General features: G+C 43.6%; 1 protein-coding gene across 2 annotated transcripts in view; it reads left to right on the top strand.

Annotated features, from left to right (window-relative positions):
• Positions 1 to 509: 509 nt before the first annotated feature.
• The window catches only part of PCBD2 (pterin-4 alpha-carbinolamine dehydratase 2), a 52396-nt gene continuing 25900 nt past the window's right edge, over positions 510 to 27005 (top strand). The window contains exons 1-2 of one of the 2 annotated variants that reach the window (XM_008059595.1): positions 510 to 518; positions 4858 to 4989. In XM_008059595.1, the coding sequence (XP_008057786.1) occupies positions 513 to 518; positions 4858 to 4989 (138 nt within the window). In that variant the 5' untranslated portion in view covers positions 510 to 512. Of the gene's footprint in view, positions 519 to 4857; positions 4990 to 14113; positions 14134 to 27005 lie in introns of those variants that run through there. The other variant, XM_008059597.1, reaches the window with a different exon arrangement.

Below are 27005 nucleotides of genomic sequence, written 5' to 3' on the forward strand. Positions count from 1 at the left end.
CCTGCCTCAAAAAGCAAAAATGAAAACAAGCCGCCATGGCCTACGAATGTGCTAACTGGAGACACACGACCAGAGTTTTGTTAACAACAAAAAGCAAATATGGGAAGTCGTTGTCAAACCGTCCGACGTTACGGCCGCCGATGTGCTTGGTGACCGGAGGGGCTTTGGGCCCTCGAGATCGTGCGCGCGGAGGGGCCGTCTCCGTCACTCGAGGGTGACCTCAGACTTTTTGGAAGAATTATTAATACGTTATCTTTTTTGTGACACACTTATTTTTCTCTCCTCTTCCAAGCAAGGTTCCGTCCGTTTCCTGCTTTAGAAATTCATGTTTTGGCGTAAATTGAGGGAAAGTTTGAACATGCAGCACCACCTAGTGGAATAGTGTTGCATTAAGCTCGCCATTTCCTTTTCTTAAGTTGCTTGCTAGAGCCCCTGTGGCCGTTTGAAATTGCTTCGTAGAAGAAATTTAAGAGCTCGAAGGTGGAGGAAGATAAGCCCTCTGCCTCGTGGCCATGGAGGTGAGAACACAAGTTGGGTGCCTGATATCACCCTCGCGTGTCTCCAAGCATGCCTCTGCCCAAGGTGCTGGAGAACTCGGACAGTGATGGTGTTCCCAGAAGGAATGACATGATGTGAGCGGCTGCCGCGTGCCCGGCTCCATGCGAGGTGCTTTGACGTTCAAAAAAGCTTTAATTTAAGCCTTTCAAAAAATCTTGGCAGGTAAATCTCCCCACTAAAGACATGAGGACACTGGAATTCAGACAAGTCAAGTTGAGCAGCCAAGAGCTAAAAGGAACAAAACTAGGCCTTGAATCCCGTTGACTCTCTCCAAATCCTAAGCTTTGCCTCTCCTCCTCCTGCCATGAAAAAAATTTTTTTGAGTTGGAGTCTCACTCTGTCGCCCAGGCTGGAGTGCAGTGGCGTGTTTACAGCCTCTGAAGCCTCCACCTGTTGGGCTCAAGTGATCCATCCATCTCCGCCTTCCGAGTAGCTGTATGGCGTATGCCACCATATCCGGCTAGTTTTTTTATTTATTGTAGAGACAAGGTCTTGCTGTATTGCCCAGGCTAGTCTCGAACCCCTGGGCTCAGGCAATTCTCTTGCCTCCGCCTCCCAAACTCCTGGGATTATAAGCGTGAGCCACCACGCATGGCTGAAAAAAAAAAAAGATTAAGCTCACCAAAAGGGGTCTTCTGAGAATGTGCCCTCATGGGGGCTATTGGTGATATGTAGAGGAAGTGGCCTCAGTTCCCAGTCACAGACCTGATTCCTGTTGCTGGACAGACATCTGTTGGGAACGCAGGTCCATACCATTGATCTCAGAGGGGCCGTGGATGGTCTTGCCCACAGAGAACAGCTCAGAGCACCTTCCACAGACTCCAGGGACCTGCTGCACTACTCACAGTGTGTTTTCATTGCACTACACATAATTCTATTTCTTTTCCAGAATTCTGAGTTGACAAAATATTTAAGTGTTTGATAAGAATTTCAGATTATTTATTTTTATTCTTTCTTGCTTTTGAAGAGACAGGTTCTCACTATGTTAGGCTGGTCTTGAACTCCTGACCTCAAGTGATCCTTCTGCCTTGTCCTCCCAAAGTGCTGGGATTACAGTTGTGAGTCACCATGCTTGACTAGATTATTTCTTGTAACAGATCTTTATGTAAATTTTTCAGAACTGTCATTGCAAAACTAATGAGTGGATGTTTTGGTTCTTAATAGTAAAATTTTTTAAAAAAGATATTGACAGACTGCCTGATGGAATAAATGAATAATTTGAATACAAAGATTTAAAAAAATTTTAAATAGTAAATGGTTTTTTAAAAAAAACTTTTGGCCGGGCTCAATGGCTCAACCTGTAATCCCAGCACTTTGGGATGCTGAGGTGAGTGGATTGTCTGAGTTCGTGGGTTCGAGACCTGCCTGGGCAACTTGGCGAGACCTCATCTCTGCAATTAATCAAAAATTAGTTGGGCGTGGTAGCACACGCCTGTAGTTCCAGCTACTTGGAAGGCTGGGGCGGAAGGATTGCCGGAGCCCAGCAGGTCGTGGCTGCAGTGGCCGGGTGACAGAGTGAGACTCCAACTCAAAAAAAAAACAAACAACTTTTAAGGCCAGGCATGGTGGCTCATGGCTATAATCCCAGCACTTTGGGAGGCCAAGGTGAGAGGATTGCCTGAGCCCACCCGCTTGAGACCAGCCCAGGCAATTGGCGAGACCTCATCTCTACAATGAATCAAAAAATTAACTGGGTGTGGTGGCACATGCCTATAGTTCTAGCTACTTGGAAGGCTGAGGCGGAAGGATTGTCTGAGTCCAGCAGGTCAAGGTTGCGGTGGCTGAGCGTGCCACTGCCCTCCAGCCTGGGCGATAGAGTGAGACTCCTACTCAAACATAAAACTAAAAAAAGCCCTTTTAATTAGTTATTATTTTTTTTTGAGTGTGAGTCTCACTTAGGCTGGAGTGCAGTGGTATGATCATGGCTCACCACAACTTTGACCTGCTGGGATCGGGTGATTTTTTTTTTTTTTTTTTTTTTTTGCCTCCTGAGTAGGTGGGACTGCAGGCATGCACCACCATAGCCGGCTCATTTTAAAAATTTTTTTGTAGAGACAAGATCTTGCTATATTGCCCAGGCTGGTCTTGAACTCCTGTGCTTAAGCAGTCCTCCTGCCTTGGCCTCCCAAAGTGTTAGGATTACAGGTGTGAGCTGCTGCACCTGGGCTTAATTAATTAATTTTTATATAGAGAGATGAGATCTTTTTTTTTTTTTTCATTAATCAGTATTTTTTATTATGGTTTTGTGGGGTACAGTTAAGGGTTAGGTGTACAATGACGTTTCATTCAGGCACCCTGTAGATAGATGAGATCTTATTATGTTGCCAAGGCTAGTCTTGAACTCCTGGGCTCAAGCAGTTCTTCTACCTTTGCCTCCCAAAGTGCTGGAATTACAGGCATGAACCACGGTGCCCGGCTGTAAATAGTTTTTATTAACAAGCCTTTAGATATTTTTGTTTAATTAAAAGGTATTCTCATTTTTCTCTTTTGTTAGTCGTGGGGAAGAGTAGCTGATCTAGCAAGGAAGAAAAACTAGCAAATTGTTTCATTGGTCTTCTTTTTTGTTGGTGTGGTTGAGGTCTCACTCTTGCCCCGACTGGAGTGTAGTGGCACAATTATGGCTTTCCATAGCCTCGACTTTCTGCGCTCAGGTGATCCTTCCACCTCAGCTTCCCAAATAACTGGGACTGTGCGCCTCCACGTCTGGCTAATTTTTGATTTTTTGTAGGGATGAGGGCTTACTATGTTGCCCAGGCTGGTTTAGAACCCCTGGACTCGAGTGATCCTCCTGCCTCAGCCTCCCAAAGTGCTGGCATTACAGATGTGAGCCACTGTGCCTGGCCAGTATTCTTTATTTCATCTTCATAGAAAAGTTGTCTAAAGATAAAACTTTTTGCCCTCTTGATTACATTAATGTCAGTGAAAAAAGATTTTGGGATTTCTGACGTGGGAGCGAGTTACAGCTTAATGGCAGAGAATCTGGAGAAAGGCGTTCAGCCCCAGATGCCCTTTGTGAGGAACCCTCGCATGAGGTCAGTCTTTGTGGGTGACAGTCTCTCATCCGAGCTGACAGTAGCCCTGCAAATAAGGAAGGCAGTATCGCCTGGAATGAGAACCCAGCTTTCCTGACTTCCAGTCAAGTGTCTGTCTCTTCTTTCTGGCCCGGATGTTTAGAGTTCTTTCAGAAAACAAAGCATGAGGTGTGGGCTTGTTAACCAGCAGAATCCGGGTTTGTGAATGTCTTCACCAGATTAAGTAGGAACAGAGTGGACCTTGCGCACAGTGTTTTCACCTGGGCCGTTCTCTGGCAACGCCATGAGGGCAATTTAACATACTGGTGCTCTGAGAAAAAGGGTTCATTAATTCACCCCACTGAGGCAAGGGCTTTTCACTTGTAATCTAAAGGGTCTGTGATTCCCTAGAAGTTATACAGAATCCTATGTAAATGTGCAAATGTTATTTGTTTCTTTCCCTCTGGAGTTTTTTTGTTTTTGTTTTTGTTTTTGTTTTTGAGTTGGAGTCTCACTCTGGAGTGAGGCTGTGGTAAGTGGCATGATCCTGGCTCTCCGCAGTCTTGGCTTCCTGGGTTTAGACAGTCCTTCTACTTCAGCCTCCTGAGTAGCTGGGACTACAAGAGCACACCACCATGCCTGGCTAATTTTCTGATTTTTTTGTAGAGATGAGTTCTCATTATGTTGCTTAGACTGGTCTCAAACTCCTGATCTCAAGTGATCCTCCTGTTTTGGCTTTCCAAAGTGCTGTGATTTCAGGCATGAGCCACTGTGCCTGGCAGGATTGGTTTTCATCGGATGTAAAAAGGTTATGGTATCCCAGATAATTAAAACCCATGAGACTGAGCAGTGAAAGCTACTGAGGTCATGTGGGACCATCCAGTGAGCAATAGACCAGGAGTTTGGAGCCCTGAGTTCTAATTCTCTTCCTGCCAGTGGACTTGGGTTTCCTTGGATGGCTGTTTTCACCTCAGTTTCCCAAGTCCTGGAACTGCAAAGTGTCCAAGATGGCCATCTCTGCTGTATCTGTAAGAAGCCAGAGAAGCTGAATTGTGAAATCTGAGGCAGCGGCAAAGGGGCCAGAAAGAACATACCATGGAGGCAGCTTATTTTACACGGAATTAGCCTTGCTTTGGTCTGTCTTTTGAGAACAGAGGAAGGAAAGATAATTAGAATTTGTTGTCCTTTGAGACTTTTTTCTATATCTCTACTTAAGGTAAAGAGCCAAGTTTATTTGAGTTTAAGTAAACCTCTACATTTTTAGATATGAAATGTGTTCTCTTCACAGTCATCAGATGCTCACTGGTTGACAGCAGAGGAGAGGAAACAAGTCATTCTTGATCTTAAAGCAGCAGGATGGTCGGAATTAAGTGAGAGAGATGCCATCTATAAAGAATTCTCCTTCAAAAATTTTAATCAGGTAATTATTATAAATTCTTGCTTCAGCCATGGTCTGTATTTTCACCCTAGGTTGTAACTCTGATACTACTAGTTGTGGTCCTGTGTGGATCCAGGATTCAAATCCTCCCTACCTTAAGTATCCAGTGACAGCCTTATGTTCAACTGGGTGACTCCTAGCTCTGGAAGAAGAGGGTGGTTTTTGTTATTTGAAAAATCAAATTCTGAAGCTGTGATGGTTTTGATTTGGCATTGGTTAGGATATTTAGTTTCTTTTGAAATTTTAAGTCACATGAAAAGAAGGTGTGAGCTTTTTATGTTTATCAGAAAGGACCTGAGTAAAACCAGTTGAGAAACACACACCTGCTCAACTGATTTCCCTTGCTTTTTCTGGGCGGTTGGTAAGTTTTCATTCTTCCTGTGTTTGTATTGGTGTCTCTAAATCATCTCCTAGGCTGCACCCTCTTCCCTGATTGGCTCATTTTCCCTGAGCCCGGTAGCCAGCTCTTGAAACTTTTCTTAAAACCTGGCCCACCCCCTTGGAGACCCAGCTTTAACCAGGTAACTGTTCCATTTGGGGCCCGCCCTGTTTAGAGAGTCATCTCCCATGACTGACCCTCCAGTGATTACTCCATTTCATTTGTCTAAGGTGAATGCTCTTGACTGTTTCATGTTTGTTCAGTTAGTTTGGTAATCCTTTGGACAGATTTATTGTTTTTATTTATATTAGGTGTCAGCATCTAGAAGTCAGAAACCATGTTTGCTTAAATAACTCTCTTTTGTACCTAACACAGTTCTGGGTACAAATAGGCATTTGATAAATGCAGACATTGATTACAGTGTTTGCTGGTTTCTAGAAGGGTGTGTGAAGACCAGATTCACACCAAAGAAACCCTCTGCATGTTTTCCTAGTAAATGCCGTTGGCTCCACTGAGCCGCATGCCCTATTCTGTTCTCTATCCATCTGGCTGCCAGCCTTCGACTGTGACTCCCCAACTCCGGAGGAAACCTGGACCAAGCAGCCTCCCTGTCCCTGCTGCCCCACGTGCTCGGCAGCTCTTGTCAAGGGCTTAGCACACTGCGGCTGGTGGCAGGGAATCCCATTGGTACAGTAAGCTTTTGCATAAGCTCTAGGTAGCATTTTCCAAGCTTATTAAAATTCTTACATGTGTACAGCTTGACTTCTTTAAGCCTGGCCTAATTTATTGGGCTTGAACATGTGGCTTAAAGTACTTGAGTGGTGTTGCCTCGGGCCTTGCCCATGAGTCAGTCCTCCAGCACCTCTCTGACCTTGCGCTCAGGGTGACTTTCAGAAGCGGGAGGGAAGGGAAGCTGTGCAGGGCAGACTGGATTAATTGTAACATTATTCACTGGGACATTTAATTAACTACACTTTTTTTCCTCCTTCACCTAGCTTTTAGGAGAAGGAGGCAGCTTTTAGGGGAAAGAGGCAGTTGACAAGAAAATCAACCAATGTCAGGGAATATGGTATTTAGATAACTGGCACTGAGACTGTATCCTGGCTGCTATGACTTCTGCACATACAGTGGCCTATAATGGTAACTGATGTCATGACAATTGCCAGCGCCTTTCAGCCAGAGACTACTAGGAACATACCTATTGTTGAGCAAGTTAGCTTACTGCTCATTGCAGTGAGGGAGACTGCACACCATAGGGTACCTTGGGGCATCTCAGGAAGATGGTGTTGGAACGACTGATTATAAGACTTGGTCTTGTGGTTGTGATTTTGGAAAGTTTCTTTTTTTTTTTTTGAGTTGGAGTCTTACTCTGTCACCCAGGCTGGAGTGCAGTGGCATGCTCATGGCCACTGCAGCCTCGACCTGCTGGGTTCAGGAGATCCTTCCGCCTTAGCCTTCCAAGTAGCTGGAACTACAGGCACACGCTACCATGCCTGGCTAATTTTTTTTGATTTATTGTAGAGATGAGGTTTTATCAAGTTGCCCAGGCTGGTCTCAAACCTGTGGGCTCAGGCAATCCTCTCACCTCAGCTTCCCAAAGTGCTGGGATTATAGGCGTGAGCCACCATGTCCGGCCTGATTTTGGAAAGTTTTTAGGGAATCAGAACTTTGCTCTGGATCGGATACTGTCAGAAAATGGGCAATTCTATGATTCGGTATTTTAATAACTCTTATTGAGGCCAGGCGCGGTGGCTCATGCCTATAATCCCAGCACTTTGGAAGGCTAAGGCAGGAGGATTGCTTGAGCCCAGGAGTTCGAGACCAGCCTGGGCAACATAGCGAGACCTCATCTCTACAAAAACAAATGAGCAGGCATGGTGGTGTATGCTTATAGTCCCAACTACTTGGGGGGCTGAAGCAGAAGGATTGCCTGAGCCCAGGAGGTCGAGGCTGCGCTGAGCCATGATGGTGCCACTGCACATCAGTGTAGGTGACAGAGTGAGACCCTGACTCAAAAAATAAAAAATCAAACAAATAAATACATTTGATTGATAAAGAAAGCAGATGAAAATGGAGCCAAAGCTGAAACTGAAAAAAAGGAACAGTCAGTCACTTATTAGCTGGAGAGGGGGATGCCTGGTGTTTTGTGGCTTGGACAGTGTTCGTGCTTTGTCTGTGTTTAGATACCATTGCAGAGCAGTCTTGTTTTTGTCTCAACGCATCATGGTCACCACAGGACCTTGTCTGACGTTGATGCTGATGTTCAGCAGGAGAACAAGGCCAAGAACCAGGCCGGCTTCAGCAGCAGGAGCTGCGTTCCTCTTGCTCACAACTGATCTGTGGTGACCCTCCAGCACTGACAGATCTCCATTCGTTTTTCATCTTAGACAAAAAAGCCCTTTAAAAAAATGGTAACAACAGACCAACATTAAAATAGGATGTTGTAAAAAAAATTCCCATCACAATTACTTTGTTGTTGTTCTCTTCTGGCCTTTCTCCATAGGCATAGTTTTTTCACAATGTGGCAGTTATATGTGCAGCTAAGTTTTGTAAATTTATTTTAATTTTTGGTCAGATGCAGTGGCTCATGCCTGTAATCCCAGCAATTTGGGAGGTCGATGCCGGCAGATTGCTTGAGCCCTGGAGTTTGAGACTATGCTGGGCAAGATGGCGAAACCTTATTTTTACAAAAAATCAAACAATTACCTGGCTTGGTGGTGTGTACCTGTAGTCCCAACTACTTGGGATACTGAGGTGGAAAGATCTGAGCCCAGGACGTCGAGGCTGCTGTGAGCCATGATTGTTATGATTATGCCACTGCACTCCAGCTTGGGTGACAGAGTGAGATCCCCAACTCAAAAAAAATTTTTATTTGTAAAATAAAAGTAATATTCATTAACTCAATAAATATTTATTAAGATCTCTGTGCCAGATGCTATTCTAAGCATATGTAGCTCCCATTCTTTTAGGGAAGATAGATAAGCAATGAGTAGGTAGTGTAATTTCAGCTAGTGATGAGTACCATGAGGAAGAATAAAGCAGGATGTTGGCGAGAGAGTGGTGGAGGAGTGAGGCGCTACTTCGGATGATGTAGTCTGGAAGGGCCTCTCTGAGGCCTGAATAATGTAGGGGATCAGTATGTAGAGATCCAAGGGAAGACCTTTCCAGATGGAGGGAACAGCGAGCACAAAACTCCTGAAGCAGAATGACCTTGGCATGGTTGAGCAAGAGCCAAAAGGCTGGTGTTCTAGAATGGGCAGAGAAGAGACGTGATGGGAGTGGCTGGAGCTCTGGAGCCTTGTTGGTAGGGGGAGCAATTTGGATCTTATTCTGGGAAGGAAAGCTATTGGAAAACTTCCAGCAGAGAAGTGTCACTCTTTGGCTTATGTTCTAAAAATCACCCTGACTGTTCTGCTGAGAGTTGGCAAGCACGAGTGGACTGGGGAAGATGATCTTGAACGTGTTGCAGTCCTCTAGGCCAAGATGGCAGGAGACTCTGGAGGAAGCCATGAGAAGTGTAGGGCTCCTTATATATTGTGAGGGTAGAATCATTAAGATCTACTGGAAGGTGGAATGCGGGAGAAGGGGTGGGCCAAAGATGGCCTCCAAGTTTCAATTCAAGCTGTAGGTGAAGAGTGGTACCACTGGTGCCATTGACCAAGCTGGGGAAGATAGGTTGTGAGCTAGGAGGGGAGGGAGGTAAGAGCCCTGTTTTGGACACACCAGGTGTGAGGTACGTAGTAGTCATCCAAGTGGAGCTGTAGCTTTAGCAGCTAGATGTAAGAGGTTGGAGCTCAGGCTGGAGAGAGTAGTTTGTGAGTTGTTTGAGGGGAGCATTGTGAGAGCACTATCCTGGGTGGGCCAGAGAGGACAGGCTCACACAGGCCGTGGGGCACAGGGATGGTTTGTCTACTGACATAGCAAAGAAGGAAGAGTATATGAGTATATGAGATGCGAGTAGGTTGGTATATTTGTCCTGGCAAAAAGAGGTGATCTCTTCTGATTACTTCTGTTTTCTTTCTGAGGTCATCAACTGAGAGCAAGTGGGGGCGGAAGGGAGGAGTATTGGTGATCTGGGAGGCAGGAGGAGCAGAACAGTCATCTTGGAGACGAAGTGAATGAACTTGGGCAATGTGACCAGTTGCTGGGCAGTTCTGTGTCACTACAGATTTATGGTCAAACCGTTAAAATGAAGATTTTGTATGTTTTGTCCACTCATGTTCAGCTGTTTGGCCAACAAACTTGGAGCAGGCGCATAGTTGGGCTTAACAAGGGCTGGACTTTTGCCAAATGAGTGTGATGGAGGAACAGAGGGGCAAGGGAAGTAAGGGTGTGTGCAAAGGAAGGATTAATACGTGGGTCCTCTGCTGGGGAGGAGGACAGTGAGGAGCTGGGAGTGCCATTTGATGTAATCATTTTGGAGGGCAATTGAGCAATGCCTATCATTGTTTCACATCTACATACCCATTGTCCTAACCTGGAGATTTATCTTCTAGATACAGTCCTGCATGTACGCAGCTTGTGTATGTGAGGATGTCAATGAAAGCCCGGGGGGCCTGTGATTTTTCTTGGAAGCAGGCATTTCCTTGTGCGCATGCATGCTGTGGAAAGACCACATCTCCCTTACTGCAACCTGCCCTCTGCTGGAGTTAAGAGAAGCCCTCTGTGCCCCAGGTGTTGGTGGCAACAGCGGCATCTCTCCTGGCCTCAACTCTACAAACTGGAGGAAGCCACAATTAGAATTGATGCCACACTCTTCCGTAAAGTGTGCAACCCACACTGGGTGCTATCATACTTTTAAAAAAATCTGAGCCGGGCTCGGTGGCTCATCCTGTAATCCCGCGCCTTTGGGAGGCTGAGGTGAGTGGATTGCCTGAGCCCATGGGTTCGAGACCCGCCTGGGCAGGCGAGACCTCATCTCTCCAATAAATCAAAAAATCAACCGGGCGTGGTAGCGCGCACCTGTAATTCCGGCTACTCGGAAGGCTGAGGCGGAAGGATCGCCGGAGCCCAGCAGGTTGAGGCTGCGGTGGCCGGGAGCGGCCACTGCATTCCAGTCTGGGTGACAGAGTGAGACTCCAACTCAAAAAAAAAAAAAAAAAATCTGTGGTGAACATAGGGGTAAAAATACATTCTGTTTCTTTTGCTTAATAGGTTATGGGTATTTTTCAGTTCTTTATATAGTCTTTTAATTTTATTTATGACAAAATCTTTGGGAGTATGAATACACTTGGTTGGGTGTTATTGGTTTGCTTTTGTGTATGTGTACAATGGTTCCCAAGTTTGCTTTAGTCTTCATTTCTTTTACTACATGGAAAATGAACCGTTTTGGAAATATTTCAATGACCCTGGATGAAATACAGATTTCTTGACACTTTGGGTTATTCTAGTTTTACTATCGCAGTAAATAGCCAGCAAAATACATGTGAACTTCTTTTCTCTCAGAGGTTTATTTCAAGATATGATTTGTCCCAAATAGTACACATTCATTTCATAGCTCAGATGGGTACAAATACTTAGGGATTACAAAGGCAGAAGTTCCCAAGGGAGTCTCCTAGTGCAGGGGTCCCCAAACCCCTGGGCTACAGATGTCCTATTAGGAACCAGGCTGCACAGCAGGAAGAGAGCAGTGGGCAAGGGAGTGAAGCTTCATCTGTATTTATAGCCGCTCCTCATCACTCCCTTTACTGCCTGAGCTCTGCCTCCTGTCAGATCAGTGGCATTAGATTCTCATAGGAGTGTGAACCCTATTGTGAACTGCACATGCAAGGGATCTGGGTTGTGCATGCCTTAGGAGAATCTAATACCTATTATCTGAGGCGGGGCTGAAGTGGTGATGCTAATGATAGGGAGTGGCTGCAAATACAGGTTAACATTAGCAGTGAGGTTTGACTGCACAGAGACCATAATAAATCAATTGCTTGCAGACTCATATCAAAACCAGTGAGTGGCAAGTGAGTTGATGTACTTCAGTTGTACAGCTGCATCTGGTGGCAGGCTTTAAGTCAGAATCCAACACTTATTTTAGTTCATGTGTGGCCTGCCCATTATTTTATTTACCACTTCTTCATGCTTTTTTTTAATGGTGAGTTGTATACTTATTTCATTATATATTTCAATGTAGTAATAATAGAAATAAAGTACAAGATAAGTGTTCTGTGCTTGAATTATCCTGAAACCATCCCCCCACCCCCCTCAGGTCTGTGGAAAAATTATCAGGGGCCACGAAACTGACCCCTGATACCAAAAAGGTTGGGGACCACTGTCCTAGCTAATGAAGTAGCCATAGGTGCCAGATGTGGTTAGTCTGCCATCTCTACCCTTGGTGGTAGCACATGGGCTCTACAGTGGGTCATGGTTTGGTGGGCAATATGATGGCGACAGATGGTGACACTCCATGAACAGACACAGCATGACAGTGCCAGGGCTCAAGGCAGGGAGTTTCCACACACTGCTTGGGCTCAGTTGGGGCGGGGCTGGTGTTTGTAAAGGTGTTTTGCTATTTTCTGTTCCTGTAGACAGAAAAAGGGAGAGGTCTGTCAGTGACATATACACTTATTCTTAGGTGTTTGGCAACTGCAGGGCGTCTGCATTGAAAGACCAAAATGTCAGAAATGTGGGTGTGTCCCATAGGTCATGCTATGCATCGTCATGTATGGGAGAAATGGGAAGCTTACTAAATTGGCATTTTAAGCTTCAGAAGTAGGTGCAGGAGGTAAGGTTTTGGAACTCAGGAAGTAGCTACTCCAGATGCCAGCAGGTGGAGCCCTCTGGGGCGGGATCCCAGACTGGCCTGGTGGCAGCACAGCCTGGTGGGAAGACTGTCCTCAGCCCCTCACTTCTGGTTACCTGGAACCATCCTTGTTCAGCATGGAAACAAGCTCAGGCCAAGGGATAGGGAAGCAGTGGGCTGGGCACCTGACTTGGGCTGATGTCTCATGAGGAAATGATGGATTTGGGATGGAGGACATAACCTACCTGTCGTGGAGAGCATGTTTGAATCAGGAGAAAGGGTCCAAGCTCTGTGAGAAAGAGCTGTAGTTACCCACATTCCTGGGGGAGTGGCTGGGCCTTGCCTGGGCCTTCCTAGGTAGGCCTGCAGGGCATTCAGTTAGATTGGATTGAATCCTGTGAACCAGCTGGTATTCAGCCAGTTTTTACTATAGAAATGGTACTTAAATGTGGTTCAATCTAATAGCTCGTCAAAGCATAGTATCTTTTACAGAGCAAGGTCCAAGCTTCAGTTGTTCTGTCTTGCTCATCACATTCACGAGCTGCTTGCTGTGATGCTGCCGCTGAAAACTCTCTGGAGCTGGAGTGGGAAGTAGGAGAAGCCTCCAAAGGGCCTAGGCCTAGGGTTCTGGGCCCGTTGCAGCAATAGCGCCATAGGTGACTTTGGAGTTTGGAGAACGTTTCTCTTTCTGTGCCCAGAGACTCCTGCTGTAGCGCTCTTGAAAGCATCTGTTGCTGAATTACTTTGTAAAAAAAGTTTTTTTTTTTTTTTTGAGTTGGAGTCTCTGTTGCCCAGGCTGGAGTGCAGTGACACACTCACGGCCACCACAACCTTGACCTGCTAGGCTCAGGTGATCCTTCTGTCTCATCCTTCCAAGTAGCTGGAACTACAGGTATGCGCCACCACACCCGGATAATTATTTGATTTATTGTAGAGGTGAGGTCTCACCAAGTTGCTCAGGCTGGGTAAAAAAGTCTTATTGAGGAATTTGATAATAGTCTTATGGTTAACATTTTGAAACATTTTGTGAAGTCAAAGGCTTGATGATACAGAAGAAAGACAACTGTTGATGAAAGTCTTAGCAATCCTCTGCAGGATCTTGGTGGAGGTCTCAACAGCTGTCTTCGTGAACAAATGAGTTTGGATTTAATTGTTCTTTGTACAAATCAAAGTTGTGAGTCAGGAATTCATCTGCATACTTTTGAAAGATGATATCCTACCTGCTGAGAAGAGGGAAGTACCTCTGGAGCTAATGTTGCCATGGCCTGGGAATCATATAGCCTAGAAAATGCCATTTTGCTTTTAAAATATAGGCTAATGTTAGTGCATCTTGGGCCAGGGCAAGTGAGAACTTGCATGGTTATCATGTACAACAGTGTGCACTTCGCATGTGCCCACCAATGGGCCATGTAGCCACAGCAGACTAGAAACCTGAGAAAGTGCCCGTGGTTTTCATTGGAATAGAGAGTAGAGAGAGACACTCACATTTTAGCGAACTTTACCTAAAATTTGGGAAGCTACTAAAAATATTTGTGTAGCGTTCAGTGTTGGTGTTCACTTTGGAGTTATTCCTGGAGTTTGGGGAGCCCTGGCAGGACCAGGTTGATGATGTTGTCAGGTGGTGGTTGGAATGTCAGTGCTGATGTTCCCCAGGGTAAGGAAATGAGAGCCTGAAATGTTATCATTTGGAGCCTTGCTTCTGCTGTTTGTGTCATGCGATAGGGTAAGCCCTGGTGTGTATTTGTAAAAACACATGCAATAAATAGGCGAGGAGAAATGCAAAACAGGTGTCAACAATGCAAATATGATGCCATACTGCAGTGTGAAAACACTGTGGTCATTACCCCGTCCTTTAATAAAAATGGGCTTTTAACTGCATCAGTTTTTCTTAGTCGTGTAGTAAATCTTCTGTTTACATAACTTAGCCTGAGTATTTTGTAAAAGTCAAACAGCCAAGAAGTATAATTTCCTCAACAGTCTTTGTCTTGCCCTTTTACAGATGGCGTAAAATCAGGTGTGTAAAAAATAAAAAAGCAGTTTGAGCTGACGTGAAAGGTATTTCAGATTTATGCTTTGCAGATGATATTGGTATGATTAATGCATTCATTGCTTTTTTTTACTGCTTTTCACAGATAATGTACATGATGCATGGAAAATGTTGTGGGTTTAAATCTTTGCCAGGTTTAGACTGTGAATATCAACAGATGTTATCATATAAGTACCATAATTATTATAAAATAAAAAATTTGTCATGAAATGCATTGACATAAATTTCATTTATGTAAATTGCTTTCATTAGTCTAAAACCTTAGTGTAGCTGTTAGAGTTTGTGAAGCACTTTAGATGAGATTAAGTTGGTATAAAGTGGTCACAAATGGGTTGCTTTAAATTTACCTGACAAGAAAATAACACTCAAGAGTTAGGGAATTACTGAGGCATTTATTTTCAGCCTATATTGCTGGTACCGCTTAAATTGGTTGACTATGAATGAATAACAATAGACTGCTGGCTCAATAATTGCAGAAAATAATTGAAAGGAGACCTTAAATAATAACTTAAAAGTCTTTGGGGCTTGTTCTTTTCTGTCCTGTTTCTGTTTTTCTTTGGTTTACCTGTCCACCACTTCAATAGGCCATTCTCAATAGTATTCAGGTTCGCACAGCGAGTTTTGTCAATAGAGTTTTGGCACATTAGGGCTGTCATGTAGAAATTGGCATTTAGATGTTGGGTGCCTGGTGGAGCAGCAATATGGGCTAGTCAGCTCTTCTCAGCAGAGACAGGGCTGTGCTTACACTCTTGTGGCTAGGTGGCAGCCAGTTGCTGTCTGCCCTTGTGGGGCTTCAACCTAACAGTGTGGACAGGTGGGTGAGGTTCTTCTTGCCTGGCTCTGAACTCTGTGTTCTATTCTTTTTCCTACTTTTCTAAATTTTTGTGTCAGGGTATCATTCTGTCACTGAGGCTGGAGTGCAGTGGCACAATCATGGCTAATCTTTTAAATTTTTGGTAGAGATGAGATCTTGCTATATTATCCAGGCTGGTTTCGAACTGGGCTCAAGCAATCCTCCCTCCTCAGCTTCCCAAAGTGTTGGGATTATAGGCATGAGCCACCGCACCTGGTCTTCTTTTTCCTGCGTCCTTTTAAACAAAGCAGTAATATTTTCTCCCCTGTGTTGCCGGTAATTCACCATTATATTGCCCTTTTGATCTAGTCTAGAATGGGGCATTCTAACTCATTTATTGAATTTCACAGAGGACACTGGACCAGACTGAGATCATGGGATTGTGTGTGGTCATACTGGATTATGTCACAGTTAGCTGGTGCCAGACTCACACCCCTGGTTCCTACAGCAACATTTTTAGATCCTACTATGATACAGAAAGGTTGTTTTTTTGTTTTTGTTTTTTTAGGAGAGATCTTGTTTTCCAAGGACTACTTGTTGGATTAGTTTTCTCCCTTAAATGGGTTTTGCCATACTTCCCTGAGAAAGGGAATATTTACCAGCCGAAACAAACAAAGCTGTACTTGTTTGGGAGTAACCCAGGTATCACTGTTGAGCAATCAGAGGTCATTTAATTGTATCGTTAAAATCAACCCTATCAAAACAGCAGACGCTGCTAATGACTCTGCTTGCGTGCTGTCAGCCAGCAGGGCAGGATTGAGGCTTTTTACCATATCATACATCAAACTGACTTCAAATGCCCTGTCCTCACATTGAAGCTCTGGCCGTGGACTCGCACCAGGTGCCTGGAGCAACCCCAGGCTGGCTGGGCCAGGAGCCACACGATCTGGCTCTGAGAATCCATGAGTCGAGCAAAATGCTTGGGGCTGGCAGCCACTGAGGGGCCATCACCCTTCTGGGCCTATGTGCGGAAGAAGGAAAATGTAACAGGAGAACGTGATTCCCTTTCTGCTCAGAAGAGCTCCTTGTTTTGTTGGGGAGGTGTCACATCTGAATTGCTCAAGATGGTGAATTTTTTTCGAATTGTCATGTTCATCAGGCACTAAAATATGATGTTTTGTACTAGGAAGCCAAAGGAGGTGTACTCCAGGGTGCCTGCCTGGGGGAATTTTGAGTTGGTCCTTGAAGATCTGATGTGCTGTGAAGGAAGGAGCTAAGGGAGGGCTAGCAGGTGGCATAGGGCAAGGGCAGGGAGAAAGAGGACACATCTTGTTTGCCATGTGTAGGGAAATGAGTGCCCTGAGCCTGGCTCTGAGAGCTGGGCTGCAGAATGGCAGTGAGGGCTCCTGCGTGCGCTCCCTCCAGGCTTAGTGTTGCCTTGGCATGGGGTATCTGAAAGCAGGCTCTTGCCTTTCTACCTTTGCTTCACCTTGCTTGGTTCTCAGCAGCAGGACCACTGTCCTCTCAAGCACCCAGACCGGAAACTGAAGAGTTTTCTGGTGATCAGTCACCATGAACCAGTCAGTCATCCTTAGTGTCTTTCACCAGAATGTGCTGCTGGTTGGGCGCACTCGCCTTCTTCTAGGGTTCTGGCAGGAGCTTCCTGAGCACTTGCTACCTTCAGGCCCCCCTGCTCCCACTGGCCTGCATGCCACTTTGTTGTCACCAAGTGGGCCTCTGCTCAGAAAATCCCAGTGCCTTCCTATTACATTTTCAGGACATACTTCATCTGCTGGGAGGTTTCCAAAGCTACCCACAGCCCAGCCCTAAGCCCGCCTCACGTGACTCCTTTGCAAGAAGCCTCTTTTAGAGGCTGGCACTGATGACCTCCATGCTGCTTAGAGATTAGAACTGGGAGGTACCTGAGAGGTTACCCAGTCATCCCCTTTGAAGATGTGGGAAAACCAAGCCTCAGATGGGGGCAGGACCTTGACTAAGGCCACAGAAATAATTAGTGACCATGCTGGAACTGGAACCAAGACCCCTAACATCTCAGTTCAGCTTTTTTTTTTTTTTTTTTTTCAGTTGGAGTCTCACTCAGTCGCCCAGGCTGGAGTGCAGTGGCATGCTCACGGCCACCCCAGCGTTGACTTGCTGGGCTCCAGAGATCCTTCTGCCTTAGCCTTCCAAGTAGCCGAAACTACAGGCACGCGCTACCACCTCGGCTACATTTTGATTTATTGTGGAGACGAGGTCTCGCCAAGTTGCCCTGGCTGGTGTCTGAACCCACGGGCTCAGGCAGTCCCCTCACCTTGGCCTCCTAAAGTGCTAGGATTACAGGCTTGAGCCACTGTGCCTGACCCAGTTTTTTTTTTTTTTTTAGAGATACAAGGCCTTGCTTTGTCACCCAGGCTGGAGTGGAGTGGCACGATCACAGCTCACTGTAACCTTGAACTCCTGGTTTCAAGGGATCCTCCCACCTCAGCCTCCTGAGTAGCTGAGATTACAGGTGTGAGCCACTGTGCCTGGTTCCTTTGTTTTTTTCTACCTTGATTCATACTGTTCTTCTCCCTCTCATGCTCCATCCCTATCCTGCCCCATCTGTTCATATCCCACCCACTTCTAGAAAGTTTTTCTTGATATTTATGTACTTAAGAATAACCAACAGTTATTGAGCACTTACTGTAGGTAAAACACTGTGCTCGGCATTGGGGTGCAGCTGCTAACAAAGCAGATACTGCCCTTTTTTTTTTTTTTTTTTGAGTTGGAGTCTCACTCTGTCGCCCAGACTGGAGTGCAGTGGCCGCTCCCGGCCACCGCAGCCTCGACCTGCTGGGCTCCGGCGATCCTTCCGCCTCAGCCTTCCGAGTAGCCGGAATTACAGGCATGCGCCACCACGCCCAGCTGATTTTTTGATTTATTGTAGAGATGAGGTCTCGCTGCCCAGGCGGGTCTCGAACCCGCGGGCTCAGGCAATTCACTCACCTCAGCCTCCCAAAGGCGCGGGATTACAGGCTGAGCCACCGAGCCCGGCTTGCCCTTTTTTTTTTTTTCAGAGTCTCATTCTGTTGCCCGGGCTGGAGTGCAGTGGCGTGCTCATGGCTACCACAGTCTCGACCTGCTGGGCTTAGGTGATCCTTCTGCCTCAGCCTTCCGAGTAGCTGGAATTAAGGCAAATGCCATCATACCTGACTAATTTTTTGATTTATTGTAGAGACGAGGTCTTGCCAAGTTGCCCTGGGCTCAGGCAGTCCTCTTGCCTCCCAAGTGCTGGGATCACAGGTGTGAGCCACCATACCAGACCACTGTCCCTATTTTCATGAAACTTATAGTATAGTGTGAGAGGGAAAGCATAAACAAATTAAAAATGAATATATCGTTACAAATTATGGTAAGGGCCAGGAAAAAAAATCCTAACAGCTAATGCTTAATGTACACTTAAACTATGGACCAAGGCTGGACATAGTGGCTCATGCCTGTAATTCAAGCACAAGTCATGCTGTAACTGGAGAATCATTTGAGGCCAGAAATTCAAGACTGGCCTGGGCAATATAGTAAGACCTCATCTCTACAAAAAATTTAAAAATTAGCTGGGTGTAGTCGTGCACACCTATAGTCCTAGTTTCTCGGGAGGCTGAGGTGAGAGGGTCACTTAAGTCTAGGAGTTTAAGGCTTCAATGGGCTATGGTCATGCCGTTGTACTCCAACCAGTGTGACAGAGTGAAACCCTGTTTCAAAAGAGAGAGACAGAAAGAGAGAGAAGAAAGGAAACTCAGGCAATGTCTGGGTTGTAGATGATTGGAGAATTCTACGTATGTATGGAAAAAAGCCAAGATAATAGATGAGAAGACTCAGGAAGAAATTAGAGTGTGAGAAGAGAGGAAGGCTCAGGACTTGGTCCATTTAGGGATTGAATAGAAGAGGAGGAGCTGGCAAAAGACAAGAAAGACTTGTTAGAGCGATATGAAGATAATCCAGTCAGTGTTGGGTCACAGAATCCAAAAGAGGATGCTTTAAAAGGAGGGAGGGATCAATTCTGCTGAGACACAAAGTAATACGAGTACCAATGGATGACCATTGCATGAAGCAGCATGGAGGTCATCAGTGTCAGCACAGATGGCTTTGGTGGGGTGGGGTGCAGGCCAGCCTGGAGAGGCATTGGAGCTCATATGCTTTATACCAACCCTTATAGCCTCAGACATGAGTTAAAAATTCTTTCCATTTAGAATTCAGTTCTTGGGTTCTCTTTTACTTGCTTGTGGTGTTCTTTCAGCCTTGTTTTGTTGTTGAGCCTGTGTACCATAGAGCTTCAAGAGGGAGCCTAGGACTGTCAGAGCTACAAAGGACAAGGTAGCTGAGAGACGAGGTGAAGTGATTTGCCCAGGGTGACAGTGAACAAGTGGCAAAATTAGGATGAGATTAAGTGCAACTTAGATTATGCAGCAGGGTAGTGTAACTACTCACCCGTGTTTCTCTCCAGCTAAGGTATGAACACCTTGAGGGCAGAGACTTGGGTTGTCCTGTGTACAGCTCCTGTAGTACCCAGCTCAGTGTTACCTAGGTATATTCTGAATATATGAGGTCTCTTGATTTGGTTCACCATGGGTGATCCTGGTCAGTGCTCTGAGCCCCCAGGAAATATAGTGCTTTCATCTTTGTCTCCTACAGGTTATACATAAAACCCTTTCTCAGCAGGGACTTTTCTTCTATATCTCTTTATGCCTGGACACAGATGGTGACTAGCTTCTCTGGCCACTAAGTGACAGGACGAGAGAGGGTGATCTGTGGTGCCATGGGGCACTTCCCAGCAAAACAACAGCATTGATTGTTCCTTTGTTCTGCATACGGGCATCAGAGAGGAAGGTGGGCCATTCATGGCACCTCTGATCAGTTAGCTCTAGGGATGAAAAACTGGACCTGGCACTCACTCAGGATTTTAGCACCATAGCTTCAGCCACCTATAGTTACAGCCACAGCCACAGCCATAGCCACAGTCTCTTGTGAATACTGGTGAGGGCCCATGGCAGTTTCTTCTGAGATGCTCCAGAGTACCACACGGGAAGGTTGCCAAAGGCCTGTCTGCCTGCCAGCCATTAAGCACTCATTTCTGCTTCAGAACAATTATTTTAATCAAAGATTCTCTCTTTTCCCTTCCTTTTCTGTGACCACTAGTCCAGCACTCTTGGCTGATATTTCTTCCTTTTTTTTTTTAAATCATAACTTGATAAAGAAAAGTTAAAAATATATTGGCTATATTTTTTAGAAATTATTTTTAGAAATTTTGATGTAAAGATGTTGCTTTAAGGTCATTCTGCATACAGGTAACACTCAGTGTTGCATTACTTGCCTGAAATGCAGCCAAGTCAGTTTTCTTTGTGATGGTTTAGAGAGTTACAAAGTACTTTATGAACTAATGAGTATTTGAGTATCTATTAGGCATTAGCTAGCATAGTAGCTCATTTTTAGGTGACCTATGAAATAACATAGGTTGTTCCCTTGAAGCTTCCCAGAAGCCTTGGAAGGGGAAGTTTTAGTATCCCCATTTTTCTAATAGTGGAAAAGTCAAGCAAGTTAAGGAGTTTGCTCAGATTTTCAGAGGAAATGGTCAGTGGGGCTGTCATTCTAAACCTAGGCATCCCGCCCTAAAGTGACCCCTCTTCTCTGAACACAAGTCTTAGACCTTTGAATGAATAACTCTGGTGTTCAAAATTCAGTCTATTTCTTTGTTCTATTTAGAAAAAAAATGTTTATTTTAGAGTGCTTAAAGAAGACTATGTGTTATTTACATTTAAGATTTGGGTTTAAGATTTGTGGGTGACTCATATCCACAGAGATCAGCCAGGCCTCTCATTCTATTAGGAATTACCACCATGTTACATTTGTGTGGTATGTTCAGTTGGTTAATTAACAGGATTTTTTTTCTGCTTGCATAATATATTTCATAATTTGGAAATCACAGAAAAGTATAAAGAAGAAAAATATACCTGTAATTCATTTGCCCACTTAAGAAACGATGTGTGAATGTGTATTTGTATGAGTATGTATGCTTGCGTGTGTGTGTGTGTGTGTGTGTGTGTGTGTGTGTGTGTGTGTAGGTATGTATGTTTGGAGTCATAGCATAGATACTTTGTAGTCAGTTGCTTTTTTCACTTCATGTATAGTGAACATTTTTCCATGTCAATAAAATATTTTACCTCATGGTTTCTAATGGTGGGATATGTATAGTATTCCATTAAATGGAAAAGCCATATTTAATTTAACCAATACGCTTATATAGTAACCATCTTTGCAGTTGAGACTTTGTGAACCTACCTTTTCTAAATGCACCATATTAATGCTGTCAGTTGAACACAGAAGTGTCAGGGAGCCATACCAGGTGGTTCTTACTAAAGATACTAAGGGTCTGATGCCCGTTGAGATCAGGCATAGATCCAGCCACTTGTTTAAAAAGTAAGTTGAAATCATCACCTAGATAGAATTGATCCATTGAAGCTAAAAAATCAAGCCCTTCAAGTTACTTGAGACAGCCAGAAGGAAAATGTTATGTTATAGGGCTTTGTAGCCCCCATTCTCACAGCTTAGTGCAGGGGTGTAGGGAGTATTTTTACAGAAATGTTTCTCTTTTAGAGAGTTTTCTCAGATAAAGAAGGCTTGTTTAATTCAGGAAGAGTTATTTCATAGGAAATTAAATCTTTGTAAATCCTCTATCACATTTCTACACTTGCCAGTTCTCTGGCAAATGATGGCTTTTGAATGGCTCAGGGAGCGTTTCTTGAAAGCAGACAATTATATGTTTAATACATATTCATGCTTTTGTTTTTGAATTGGGTAAGTAAGAGACTTGGGTTTTCTTTCTTTATTTGTCTGTGGATGGTATTGCTGGTTCTCAAATTCAGAATGGTGACTACTTGTAGTGATTTTTTAAAAAATGTTCGCTTGGTAAGAATGTTTTCTTGGGCATGATGAATGACTCCAACGAACTTTGAAAATATGACCAGTGATGTTGACCAGGCACTGGAGAGTTGCTGCTACTTTGAGATCAGTAATTGTTACATCTTGGTTTGGTATGCCTGGTGGTGTCTAATCATGTCGTGTGCTTGGGAACCATGAAAGAATTTTCTTTTCAAGTCTTAGTGCATCATTTTTTCCGACATTGATCAAAGGTTGGAAAACTAGTATTATATATGTAGCCAGGGTATTCATAACTGTCTTACATTCTTAATCTTTTGGCTATTTGGTTGAAATATATCTACGCCTCTTAAATATTGAAAGCATAATATCCTTTAACCTACAACTGCAGAGTTAAAATGAATTTTATGTGAAATATTTAGTTGTGGACCACATCTTCAGTTTTTTATATGCCACAGTGGTCTTGTTTTTTTTCCCTTCCATTGTCTGATAGTGAGGTCATTTTCAGTCCTCTGAGAAATTCTATTCCCAGCCAGATGCGGCTCATATATTAAAAGTAGCACCTGTGGCTAATATCACAGCAGCTTACCATAAATTTACATGGTAACTAGGATTATATCTGTCAAGACTGTTAAAAAACATCTAGATTTAATTTGATTTCCAGTATTGTAGAAGCTATCCAACATTTTGCTTCATAACTATATTTTAAAAGTTAAAAATCACTCCATTGTTAAGTTTTATAGCACTCCTAGTGCCCATTAAGTTGATTTGTTCAATGGAGGTCAGAGTAAAGCAACTTGGCTACATTAAGATCGGAAACCAACCCATTTGTGACAAATTTAGTCCTTTCGTGTGAATCTTCTCAACGTCTCTGCACTGATTGGATTCAGGTGTAGCTTATGTCAGTAGCATTTAACCTCAAAAGCATGAGCAGTATGATTGGGTTGTTGTAAATTACGAAGCATTTTGCCTTTGCTTGTTTAAATGTAACTGTTCACTTTGCTGCCTGTGTATGACTGCTCCCCGGCATCTGCCTGTACACCAGTGGTTTGGTTTTGAAGTCATCTCAGAATATTGGGGTACATACCCTCAACCCCTTCCCTCCTTTATGTGACCTCTTCTAAACTGCTTTATTCCCCATTATCCTTTGAGTCATCTTCCACATGTTACAATTTGCACACCTGCAGTTATAAAATTATTTTGGGGTGTCATTATATCATGTTGTTCACCAACTTTCCAGCATTTATGAATACAATAATGATTCACCATAAATCAAAATAATTTATATGTTACAGAGAATCTGCTCCTACAAATAAGAATTGAATGATGAATTTCTTTGGTATCCTCCCACTTGACATGGGTCCTTAAAAAGAAACTGGCAACATACTGTTTTGCATTTGTAAAAATTAATTCACAGAGCAGAACTGAATTAAAGTGTAAGTTCAACCCTCTGGACATCTTGTATTTTAAACTATGTAAACAAATATGACATAATATTACACATAAATATATAAATAATGTATAAACAAATTAAAGCAAACAAGCAAAGTCTTGCTCTCTTTCTCTCTTTCTTGAGTGAGGATCTAACTTTATTGCCTAGACAAGAGTGCAGTAGCACAATCACTGCTCACTGCAGCCTCAAACTCTTGGGCTCAAGCAATCCTCTCTCTTCAGCCTCCCGAACAGCTGGGACTACAGGCACATGCCACTATATGCCCGGCTAATTTTTGGATTTTTTTTGTAGAGATAAGTTCTCACTATGTTGCCCAGGCTGGTCTTGAGCTCCTGGACTCAATCAGTCCTCCTGCCTCGGCCTCCCAAAGTGCTGAGATTACAGGTGTGAGCTACCATGCCTGGCCTCTATTTCTGAATTAGTAGTTGTAGTTGTCTTGGCAATAACGTTGCTCCTGAATTGCGCAGTCATCACGTTACGTGTTGGTGCTGAGGTTAGGACAGTGTGCAGCTCCTCAGCAGAGTCTGTGGTCCTGAATGGACATGCCCTCTCTCAACTGGAGCTCAGTATAGAGGTTCTTTCTGCTTTGTTGATCAATTTTCTGGAGGGAAGTTTGTATGCTTCTTTGGCCTGGGTCACACCAAGCAAGTAGAATGGCAGTCAGGAATTATGCTGAAAAGGTTGTGGTGAGATGAGAAATGAGGCTACAGTGAAAATTAAGGGTGTTACCAGGTGTAATTAGTCATTTAACAGTATAAGAAAATACCATTAACGACCAATCTGGAACCTTGTAAATTATTTTTTTTTTGAAAATTATGACATCTCTTCTTTGTAACCTAGAAGAAATCCTAGGTGGTGCTGGGCTTGTGACCAGGGCCAGAGCCCAGGAAAGTGCTGGGTACAGAGCAGAAGATTGTAACTGTGTATATCACAGGCTTTTAGGAGCAGACTGTTGGGAAGATTCTGGAATTTCCAAACGCAGTAAAGTTTTCAGATCTTGTGCAGAAGGCAGAAACATGAGAACTTGAGAGTTGTTTAGCTGACCATGATTCTTTTTCTCCTCTGTTGCCCATTGCAGTTGGAAGCAAATGTATGATTTTGTTTCTAAAGTTATCAGTTGATGTTCTGAAGGGAACAGGAATCATGAAGTTGCTGGCCATGAGGCCACCTCGCTATGCAGCCTTCAGGATCCCAGAGTTAGCCAGAAACATACCCAGGAGCTGCATCTGTCCCATGGCCAAAAACAACCTTAGAAGGTTGGAATTTTTCTTTGGAGTCAAGATCTCACTCTGTCATCCAGGCTGGAGTATGGTAGTATGATCATGGCTCACCACAGCCTCAACCTCCTGGCTGAAACAATCCTTTAGCCTCAGCCTCCTGAGTAGCTGGGACTACAGGTATGTGCTACTTGTCTGGCTAATTCTTTTATTTTTTGTAGAGATGAGGTCTCAGTGTTGCACAGGCTGGTCTCGAACTCCTGGGCTCAAGCAATCCTCCCTCCTCCGCATCCCAAAGTGCTGGGATTATAGGCTTGAGCCACCATACCTTACCAGAAGGCTGACTTTGAGAATAGAAAGAAAACTTATTTTAGACGACTTGCATATTTTTAGGGAGAAGCATTATTTTCTTCTTCAACTCAGAAAGGAATTAAATCCTAAAATAATCATTCAAGTGTACAGTGTCAGCTTTTATCATTCATTAATGCCATATCATGCATTAATACCTTAAGTGGTTTAGGTATAGACTGATTTTATAGCACTAAATAGGTATAAAGTACTTTTGCATGCATTGACTTATAAGGCGATATTTAGCTCTTGGTTCTTTCATAATTAACATTGCATGTTGAAAATTAGAACTGTTATATTAACTGTATTTTTATTTAGGATTTTACTTTAAGCCATCAAAATAGTATTGAATAATTGGTTTTTCAGATTATAGTATATAGGTAAAACATTTATTTCTTCTAATGAGATCCTTATTTGTCAGTTTGGCTGCTATAATAAAATGGTTGCTATTGGATGAGCAGAGATATCCATTTTACATGAAAATATATTTTGCATGCATTCTTTCCACAAACATTTATTTCTTAAATACATGCAACTTTTCCTTCACTAAATTATGTAAAATGAGTTTTATTTGAGAAATAAGTTACTTTGGTATCCTGAGAGCGTGTTATAAATCTAATAGTGCGGTGCTCAAGGAGTATAATTAAGAGTGGGCTCTGCTGGTGAATATTGGGTAGAGGCAAAGAAGAAAGTTACAGTACGTTGCCTGCTTACCAATTAACCGTTACCTGCCAAAAGCACATCAGACTCATGCAGCGGACATCCGCTAATCCAGTGGCTAGCTGTTCCGGGCTCTAATGCATACTGTTTTACACGTTAACGGTTTTGAAGTTCCAGGCCAAAGCTGACCTTTCACATGTGCGCCGTTCACAGTAGGAATCTCCACTCACTGCTTCCTGTCAGAATGGATTATGGTGACATAGCCCAGGGCTCACTTTGGCTGCAATTAAGTTTTTGATCAGAATTATTTTGTTCACAAACAATCACATTTGTTAAAATGTTACATCTGCCCTGAGAACCACTGGCAGCCTCTCCATTTATCAGTGCACTGTGAGTGTAATTCTTCATTTGTTTTTCATAAAATGGCAAACCATCTTATATATGTTATTTAATTTTTTTTCTTTTGTTGGCTTCTGCCTTTCATTTCATCGGGCTTGGAAGGAAACTATGTCTTGAAATCAGTACGAAGCTGCTCGAAGACTTTGAGAATTTGAATGGAATTGTTTTTGGTACAGAACAAAATTATCCACTTTGGGGCCAAGACTCAAATATTATTTCCAAAAATTGTTGGTGGTTCTGTTTCTCACACGAGGAAACGTTTTAGCTCCGTGAGTGTGGGGTTTGGTTTGAGGATTGGATTCTTGGTCTGTAGTTCCCAGAGTCTCCATGCCTGGGATGTTACTGCCTTTAGGCATTTATCCTAACGCATGTCTCCAGATCTGTCACTATTGCCCTGGACTTTGGTGCCAAAAGTGAAACCAGCACATCAGACTCACCTCTCATGATTCTTTGCCTTGTGTTGAAGTCCTTTTCTCACTAAGAAATGGCAGCAGAGAGATACTGAAGGAGCTTTTTGGCCGACGGGCCATTTTACATCTGTAAAATGATGTGGGTATGGGTGGAACTTTAAAATTTTATAGCTGAATCTCACTATTTGACAAGGGTGTCCTCTCGCCCTTTGTGGCCCCTCCCATTCTAGAGAAGAGTCTGCTTGGTAGTTTTATGTATTGGGTGGGATACTTTGGGACCACAAGCTTAGAGTTTGGATTAGAGTTTGACTTAGAATGGAAATTAACCTTTGACTTAATTTTGTGTGATAGTGGAAGCTGAGAGGCAGGCAGAGGCAGTGGTTGGGGGAGGGAATGGGTTAGGAGGCTGTGAAGTCAGGAATGCTTGAATGCTGTCTGAGTGTAGAAAGCTTAATTACTTTTACAAAACATATACTTAGAATACCATGAAAGGAATTTATTACTGGGTTTTAAATATTGTATTAAAACCACTTCCTATTCATTTTGACATAACCAAACTCATTTATTACTAATTTATAAAATTATAAGGAGCAAAAGAAAGGTGTTGTAATGCAAAAACTTTATTTAGCTATAATTTCTCAAAATTCTTA

Source organism: Carlito syrichta, unplaced genomic scaffold (genome assembly GCF_000164805.1).
Source record: "Carlito syrichta isolate Samal-C Ts95f unplaced genomic scaffold, Tarsius_syrichta-2.0.1 Scaffold304280, whole genome shotgun sequence".
NCBI classification, from domain to species: domain Eukaryota; kingdom Metazoa; phylum Chordata; class Mammalia; order Primates; family Tarsiidae; genus Carlito; species Carlito syrichta.